This window comes from Zea mays, chromosome 1 (genome assembly GCF_902167145.1).
Source record: "Zea mays cultivar B73 chromosome 1, Zm-B73-REFERENCE-NAM-5.0, whole genome shotgun sequence".
Classification (NCBI taxonomy): Eukaryota; Viridiplantae; Streptophyta; class Magnoliopsida; order Poales; family Poaceae; genus Zea; species Zea mays.
In genome coordinates, this window is record NC_050096.1 from 108,298,203 (window position 1) to 108,306,811 (window position 8,609).

Below are 8,609 nucleotides of genomic sequence, written 5' to 3' on the forward strand. Positions count from 1 at the left end.
TCAAGAGGAGCGGACCTAGCATAAAAAATTATTACGAAGCATGCATCAGAGTAAAATATTGCTTTGTTGTTTTCATGTCACTTGAGAGCTAGAATGACGAAAGATGGGTAAAATATTGCTTTCTTGTTTTACTCGAGTGACATCCTCGAGAGAGCTAGAATGGTGAAATATGGATAACAATCATTTAGATGTTCTTATTGCTAACATTGAAATCTAGAGCTGGAGAGATTTAGAAGTATCCCTCAATTTGCATGCATCAGAACATTTGACGCTTAATTGACATCCTAGTTAGCCAGGAAGGTCATTAGTTGCAGATTCTTCGATTTGTATAATATTACTGACTCTATGAATATCCTTAGCTTGTTAGCAGTGGTAACATTTGGTGAAATATTAATGATCCGGTGAATTGAAATGAAGCTGATTTATTTGTGGTAACCATTATAATTCAGTGCCATATGCATCTTCATGGTAATAGTCAAGTTCTCGTGCGTTGCAACGACACATAAATTATTCGATAAAATGGTAGTGTACAACGATTATATGAAAACAATCTTAATATCTTATAAATTCTTTGCCAAAAACCAATACACGAATATTAGAGAATGTCAAGTTAATATTAGAGGGCAATAAGAGTCATCGAGGTTAGCGAGGAAAAGGGTCCTATCGTGCATGACGCCGACGAGGCAGCACGTCCTAGCCGTTGCGAGGTCCGGTTGGGCCTCTCACAGGCTTGACACGAGCGCGAGGAAGCCTTCCTCCATGGCCAGGAACAATGTACTAAGACGACCAATCCTCCTCTCAAACATCTGCTGATATGCATCATTGACGAGAAAAATTTGTGAATCAACTATTTAAAAAGACAACTGGTGAGCTCCAGTACATTCCTAATGATTGACGAGTCACTTCTTTTCTACTGAACAATTTATGAAGTAACACCTGCTAAAATGCAACTATGCTACTGTACTGTATAATTTGAAGGGAACACACACTGTTCTCATAAAAGTGATAATGTAGTAGTCTTTATATCAAGATAATTATGTTTTAGCTACAACCACTGTCTATTATAATTTAGCAAAACAATTACACAAAATATTCTCTTTTTTATCTACTACATAATACAATATAATTTGTTATAAAAAATATTTGACAGTTAACAACCATATTGTTTGAATACGTACCCTATATGTTTTTATCATAACTTCAGGAAATTAAAAAAGATTGACAACACCCATAAGCTCATTTTATTCACCGAACTCATAGAAATCTGAAACCTGACTGCTACCATAATTCTAGCAAAAAAGAGTGCTTTCTGGCTATTACCAATTCCCTCTAAAGCACCGATCTTAGACTTAATATGAACTATAGTATTGGTGGACTTCACATCGAGTAGCTGTTTTCATCATCCAAACATGGATCTGCAAAGAGGATAACAGAAACAGAAAACAATACTAAGTAACCTTCGATATATTGTGTCAAACTTTGCAGTAAAAGAACACCAGAGTAAGAATGATGGTACATGTACAAAGCACAATAAAATAATAAAAACAAATATAGTAAGCACCACACATAAATCTTAATCCCTTTTGATATTACCCACTTAGCTTCACAATGTACAACAACGTTAGTACTCGAGCAACTCGTACCACAATCTCATTTGATACTATAGCAATTACTACCAAGAATGTTGATGAAATCTTAGGGCTACTAAATGACTTCCAAGAACCGGAAAAAGTTGAGCCCTTAAACTCAAGTCTCACATAATCATCAACTACAAAAGTCGACACAGCATCCTCCCTGTATTCTTTCAACTTAATCTCCTCTTCCCTGCTAGGCACCATCTCCAAGAGTTCGGTTCCAAGGCTCTCTGCCTGTCCTGCTTCCAATAATGGTGAACAGTCAGAGGAAACCTGAGCAACTTTGTAGGAATTCATGGTGCTCCCCGCAGCATCCTTCCTCTATGCACCTAACTTGAACTCAGAAAGGTACATGCCAAATCATCATGAGTAGAAATCAGATATCCAAGAAATACGTGTAGGGGGGTAAAAACATGGAACACAAATTTATATTTCAACCATGTGCTACAGGATACAACACATGATCATGCATGATACAGGCAAATTCATAGATAAGCAACCAACCTTACTAAAAACTAGCATCCTGCCACTCCCATTGTCTAGACAAATATCTACACACAGATCTTAAGTTTTGATCTCTACAAACCACAACTTGCATGGTCTAGATCTGCTAGCGATAATAGTATACCTGTGGTAGTCGCCCTTCATCTTGAGGTAGAAGACCTTGGACTCGGCGGCATTGGTTGAATGGAAGCTATGGAACAACAAAATCACAATGGAACACGTGCGTACTGAGCCACATCCATTGAAAATGAACGGGGGAGAAATGGCAAGAAGTATGATGACCTGAAAAATGAAGCATTACCTTTTGGTGATTTCTCTTGTGGGACTATCTCTGCAAGTTCAGACTTTGTAGGAGAGGCAGCTCCAAGGCTTTGCAAAGAGCACACCGCCGCTGCTGAAAGTATATGGAACCGTTTAGTTGCGAGTGTCATAGGTTAAAGAGCACAATCTATCCAAAAAACACCGAAGAAGAACTCTAAAAAGGAAACAAAACACACAAGAACCAAAGACATGGTCCAAAGCACAAAAAAGGAATGTCAAATGGCACGAAGAAATTGAGAAGGAGTATCTTGTGGAGATATCGTGTAGCCATGGTCCATATCATCAGAGGCAGCATCAGAGGAGCCCATCCTGCGCTTGCCCGACCCACCAGCTAGCGGACTACCACATGCCGCTGGCGGCGACGTGCAGTCGATGACAGTGACCTCCCTCCCCCTATGCTTCTTCTTGAAGCTCAGGAACCTCTTGTACACCGGACATGAAGTAGATTTTTGCCAACAAAAAATATGCACAAGAGTGACTACCAGTGGCTAGTGTTAAAGTTCACAAATCGCTTTCCTTTTCTAATGACCAAGCTAAACTTTCTGAAATGGATTCTGGAATGCTAGAGCAGTACAAAAATAAAATCTTCACACAATTACCCCCATGAGGCCTAGCGCACTCACTGACCAATGTCTCCTCATTGTGAAACAACAGATAATGCAAGACCTATGTGCAAGATGCAATTCGCAAAAAACATTTAGGCACAAGGCTAGCCTTTTACCTAGAGCTAAATTTCTGGTATGCACAATAAGACATACCAGAGTGGCAACCATCTTCACCCCAAGCATAAGAACACAGTATCTGAAACCCAACACAACAAGTGACAAAACTACCCACATATAACACCATGTACCCGAAACATCCCCCACCAATTCCGTAAAACCAACAAGCGCCCCTCAAGGGCTCCACAAAATCAACTCAATCGCATTGCATCAAGTAGAACCAAATTGATTGCTCCACAGTTAATCTCTACTGACACTCAATGTGCATTACCTCACTGCTGCTTGCACTTTGTAGGTCGTTTTCCCTGTTGCCCTTCCCCTCCAGCAGTTCCCTTGTTCTTCTGTTCCAAAGAGGAAATAAAAAATGTCAAAACATACTCAGAAGCTGGAAAGGATGTAGAAATGATATTCCTCATTAGAGAAAAAAGTTTCCATACCTTTGTATCATAATCATCATCATCCTCGTCATCATCGTCTTCATCATCGTCATCCTCACCATCCATAACTTCAGATTCCTCATGTTGAGCAGCCTCTCCAGTGAACCACAAGACAACATGTAGGATAATCTTGTCTCTGTTGGTAGATGTGATAGATATAGAAAGGATAATTTAGAAGTAATAAACAAATTCTTAATCTTGGTGCATCAACATATTGATCAAATCCCCTGACCCCAGAATCATAATATGTAACAAGACAACAACCACTATAATACAAAACTTGTAACAACATACCCAATATCATAATCTTGTATATGATTCATGCATGTACATGAAAGTTTCATGTAACATACCATCATGTAAAGATCTCCTGAAACCTTGAACTGCCTCATTATTAGTGTCAACATTCCAAACAGCTTGTTGCATGACAAAGACAACCATTTTCTGTATAAAAGGTTAACATAGTGATGAAGAGATAAGCTGTCGAGAAACTTGCAGGTGAACATTCTCAGCAATTTATATATAATATTGAAGGTTCTTGAAATGAAGCCGCTAGCGATTTTCTTAGGCCATTAATAATTATGCTCTAGTAGTTTCTCTAGTACTATGATATTTGGATGGCTACGTACAATAATAGTAGTAGAAATATATACCGCTAGGTGGATGGTGGATTTAATCTGTATTATTTATTATTATAAACTGGCTAGTAATTAAGGATGGTATACTGTATCTAGCACATCTTCTGGAACAGAGTTCAGGTGATGCGAGGAAGCAGGCACAGACAGAAGCGCCAGCAACGAGACCACGTGCAACCGGATGCATGATTTACTCGTCAAAAGAAAATTCACGAGGCAAATCCGTAGTACTTGTGGGTGGCGAACAATAATCAAATTTAGGCACCATAAAGATTATTAGGATCTGACCAAGGCCTAAGATTATTCTGCATGGCGTAAGGTGGAGCCGCCAAGCAGGACAGTTGTGATAAACTCTGTCTGTGGAAGTGTGGAGTGGCAAATGATCCATGGCGTTGGACATCAGCATCCAGAATTCTCCGCCTGCATGTCGAAAGAGAGGGGGCCGCACTGTCGTCATTGTGTCGGAGTTGCCGACCGGCAGCGCTGCGAACACCGCCGCCGTGCCGTGGGCAGAGCAAGCCTGCATGATGCATGCTGGACTGCTGGAGGAACCACTTGTTGAAGCCGAACCTGGTGCTAGCGTCGCTAAAGTAGACCGTGCCATCGAAGGCCTCGATTGCCGTGTCCGCGAACCTGGCGGCGGAACGGTCGGCGTGCTGGCGTCGCTAAAGTAGACCGTGCCGTCGGAGGCCTCGATCGCCGCGTCCGCGAACTTCGTGGCGGAACGGCCAGCGGGCGGCGCTGGCACTAATGCGGCTGGGGTTTGGGGGATGGGGTGCGTCGGATGGGGTTGGTAGCGGATGTTGTAGATTTGATGATATAGATGGACGGTGTAGATTCATGGAAGGCAGAACCAGGGGAGGCAGCCTACCCCTTACAGCCTTAATATAGTAGTATAGATATCTATATTATTTATTAAGGCTGCAAGGGTAGCCTGCCTCACCTCAACTCCATGATCTGCTCGTCCACCAGCTCACAGAGGCAGATAAATGAGGGCATTTGACAACGGCTCCGAGCGGGCGCAAAGGAAGGAGAAGCAATCGGGCCGAATCCGTCACCGAAGACCAAGGAGAATACGATTCCGTGGGGTTTGTCGCTGGATTGCTTCGTCGTGGCATTGAAGCCGACGACGAGTCCACCAAGGACAACAAGGCGCCGTCGTATTCCAAAAAAAGTTAAGTGTTAAGTTGGAAAGACAGATGGATGGTTTGATACAGGAATGCTCACTGAATCCACAAAAAGAAAAGGCACTTAAGATAATAATATGGAATGTCAATTCAGATACAAGGATCTAATTCCAATGAACACAGCAAAGAAGCTTCCCACAGACAGAATCGAGTTCTTAAAGAAACACCTGGACTCAATATCTTTGACTATTTTATTATGTAGAAAAAAAGGAGACCCAATGCTGGCAGCTCCGACAAGTGGGGTTTGGGGAAGGAATAACCGAGGCAAGCCTCACCCCTATATTTTTGCAGAGAGGCTGCATTGAATCGCAGACCATTTTTTTTCTCTAATACACAAGAGAGTTGTGTATCTTAGTATTAGAACCCCAGATCATTGGCTCAGTGAAAAGGCTTCCAACCACTGCGGAAGACCGGTCCTCTGACTATTGCATTTAGAACTCAACAAATATTATATTGCCATCACTATTTTGAAGCAACACCAGATATTTATACGTCAAATTTTGTTTCAAGAAAGTATTGCTAAATTTCCTTAAAAAGACAAAAATAATTCAAACCAGGCCTACGGACAACAAAGTAGAAACATCTGGACTCAATATCTTTGACTATTTTATTATTTAGAAAAAAAGGAGACCCAATGCTGGCGCCTCCCCAATATTCCAAAAAAAGCACTATTGGTGACCACCAATACCGTTTTATTAGGGACGAATTATTGGTGAGCTGCTAGACATGCTCTAAGTGCCCATCGCTGGCATTTCCTTCCTCAACTTCTCGACCATCTCATAGTTTTCAGACTTCTCATAAGCACTAATAAATGCATAGTACACCTCGCTGCCAGCAGTGAATCCTTTTCCAGCCATCTCTGCTTGGAGTCTGATTGCCACCTCCACCTTCCATCCATCACAAAACCCCATAATCAACACCTCGTAACTCCTCCAGGTTGGCACAAATTCTTCCCTCTTCATCTCCTCTCGCAAAACACTCAAGCCATCCTCAACCCTCCCATTTTTACATAATCCATCCAGCAATTCCTCAACAACCTCTGGCGCCAACACAAACCCCTTCCTTTTCATGTCTGCACGCACAAGCATTGCTGCCTCAGCATCCCGTGCCATACAATGCCCTCTACCAACCATTCGAACGTCGTGGCACTTGAATCAATCCCACCCATGAACATATTTTTAAACATATCCTGTGCCACCCCTACCTCCCCAGATTAGCAATACCCACTAATCATTGTGTTGTACGCAGTTATATCAGGCTGGACCCCTTCCTGAATCATCTCATCCCATAGTGTTCGTGCTTTCTCCACATGCTCTCCATTCAAGTACCCAGACATCCTGATGTTGTAGGTGCACACGTTGTGCTTGCAGGAATATTTGTCCATTTCCTGGAGCACAATCTTGAATTCATCACACTTGCCATCACGGTGAAAAGCAAGGAGGAGGGAATTGAAGGTGTGAAGAGTCGGCAGGAGGAGGTGATTGCTCCGTGGACTTGGATGCGTGTAGATTTGATGATACATGTCAAGGGCTGCAGTGGCGGAAGGGAGTGGACAAAGAAGAGCCACCGCAGTGGAGGGGAGCAGCCGTGCGCCGGCAGCGAGGATGCGGCGGGCGACGAAGGCCGCAGCGAGGACGTCGTGGGGGGGGGGGGGGGGGGGGGGGGGGGGGGGGAGCAGAGGTAGGCAAGGAGGAGGAGCTCGAAGACGAATGGGGTAGAGCCAAAGCAGCGATAGGTGGTAGCGAGGGCATTGAAGATCTGGGCCGGTGAGAAGTGGTGGAAGGCAGAGCCAAGGATGGCACTAAACTACTCAAAACGCGGATGAAGCCTGATTAGCACTAAACTACTCAAAACGCGTCGAGAACCCGTACCCGTCGCACTTCCGAGCGAAAGACGACGCAGCACTCCCTCTAACACTGGAGGCGAAATCGCAGGGCGGACGGATTCCTCACCTTCTCGTCCATGGCGCGGCACTTGGACTGCACGTAGGCGTCGGGGTCAAAGTTGTCAGTCTTGATTATCTTGAGCTTGTCCGCGAGCTGCACCCCACCGTCGCTGCCTCCCGTGCCGGCCATAGCGTTCACCGGGAACACTCCGAAGTGGCCGGCGGGTCGTGACCTCGACGACATGGCGGACGCCATCGGACCGGGAGAAACCCTACCCGCAGGCACATAGTGCTGGCGTGCTCCCCTCCCCTCCCCCGTTCGGGAGGTGCAGAAGCTTCGCCCAGTGGATTTCTCGCTTTGGTTGGGCGGCGAGACGTTGGGCGGTGACTCGGGGAGGCCGAATCCGCCTCCAGGTGGCCATGGAGGCGAGCAGGGAGGGTGGGCCATGGGAGCGGCGGCGGTGTGAGGAGGAGAGTCGGGGGAGGTTGGACGGCGGCGTGGGAAGGCCGGAGCCATTGCCGACGACGGCACAGATGAAGCTTGATTGAGGATCTGTCGAGGAAGAGGGGAGTGGAGAGAGGAGCAGTTGTGATCGAGGGACGAAGGAGGCTTGAAGCGGAGGCGACGAGGCGGACGGTGATTATTTGATGCATATAGATGGACGGTGTAGATTGGCTAGAGGTAGAACCAGCGTCGACTATGGGCCTTGTCTGGGCCACAAGCAGATGGGCCTCCCAGGAAGCGTGTAATTTGTATTGGCAAGCTAAAAATAGTACTGTATTGTTCACTAAACTGTGCACACACCTGTTTATAAGGTCTAGTGCGCACATAACATGTGTAGTCTTGGTTGGTCGTGAGCTTTGACCCACGCTGCTAGCTTTTTTGGTAAAAATTTGGTCGCGCACAGTTGGGAAACGGAAACGGGTCACATGCGCGGGACACAGTTGGGAATGGGAATGAAGACGGTGCATGAGTATGGGAATGGCAGAACCAGGAATGGCAGCCTACCCCTTACCGTCTTAATAGTAGTAAAGATTAATATTAAAGAAGTTAATCCAATAGACATAGATTAATCTAATTAGTTACCTAATTATAAAATTATGGGATAACATATAATCAATGTTGCTACTGCGTAGTAAATATTTATACGAAGCTAATGCAACTAGAACGAGTCAATTCAGAATTAAAACGGAGGAGTTATGAATTTCCAAACTTATTAAGTGCTTATTATAGAATAAATCCAAAGAATAATTTTAATTCAAGTTTCATGGCTAAACAAAGGT

The 8,609-nt window shown here is 44.5% G+C and overlaps 1 protein-coding gene across 16 annotated transcripts; it reads right to left on the bottom strand.

Annotated features, from left to right (window-relative positions):
- Positions 1 to 536: 536 nt before the first annotated feature.
- Positions 537 to 7,959, bottom strand: LOC100217101 (uncharacterized). 16 transcript variants are annotated; one of them, XR_002266721.2, is made up of 7 exons: positions 7,393 to 7,959; positions 3,972 to 4,062; positions 3,619 to 3,754; positions 3,453 to 3,522; positions 2,440 to 2,529; positions 2,263 to 2,328; positions 1,219 to 1,415 (listed from the first exon to the last, which is right to left on the bottom strand). XR_002266721.2 is itself a non-coding variant. In XM_020547171.3 (6 exons), exons 1-5 carry the CDS (start codon positions 7,840 to 7,842, stop codon positions 1,350 to 1,352), a joined length of 813 nt encoding a protein of 270 aa, XP_020402760.1. In that variant the 5' UTR covers positions 7,843 to 7,958; the 3' UTR covers positions 537 to 806; positions 1,321 to 1,349. The 16 variants fall into 16 exon arrangements, 7 of the variants coding, with proteins under 7 accessions (XP_020402760.1, XP_020402758.1, XP_020402756.1 ...); XR_002266716.3 differs by having other exon boundaries at positions 2,440 to 2,532; positions 7,393 to 7,954; XR_004855623.1 differs by lacking the exon at positions 1,219 to 1,415 and adding an exon at positions 1,555 to 1,963.
- Between the last annotated feature and the right edge of the window lie 650 nt (positions 7,960 to 8,609).

Excerpts from the sequence above, each read along its gene's own strand:
- LOC100217101 (XM_020547158.3), bottom strand. The coding sequence starts at position 7,842 with ATGGCTCCGGCCTTCCCACGCCGCCGTCCAACCTCCCCCGACTCTCCT. Across the intron at positions 3,755-3,971 it reads CAGGAGATCTTTACATGATG|AGACAAGATTATCCTACATG; the intron begins GTATGTTACATG and ends ATCTACCAACAG. Across the intron at positions 3,523-3,618 it reads ATGATGATTATGATACAAAG|AAGAACAAGGGAACTGCTGG; the intron begins GTATGGAAACTT and ends TCTTTGGAACAG.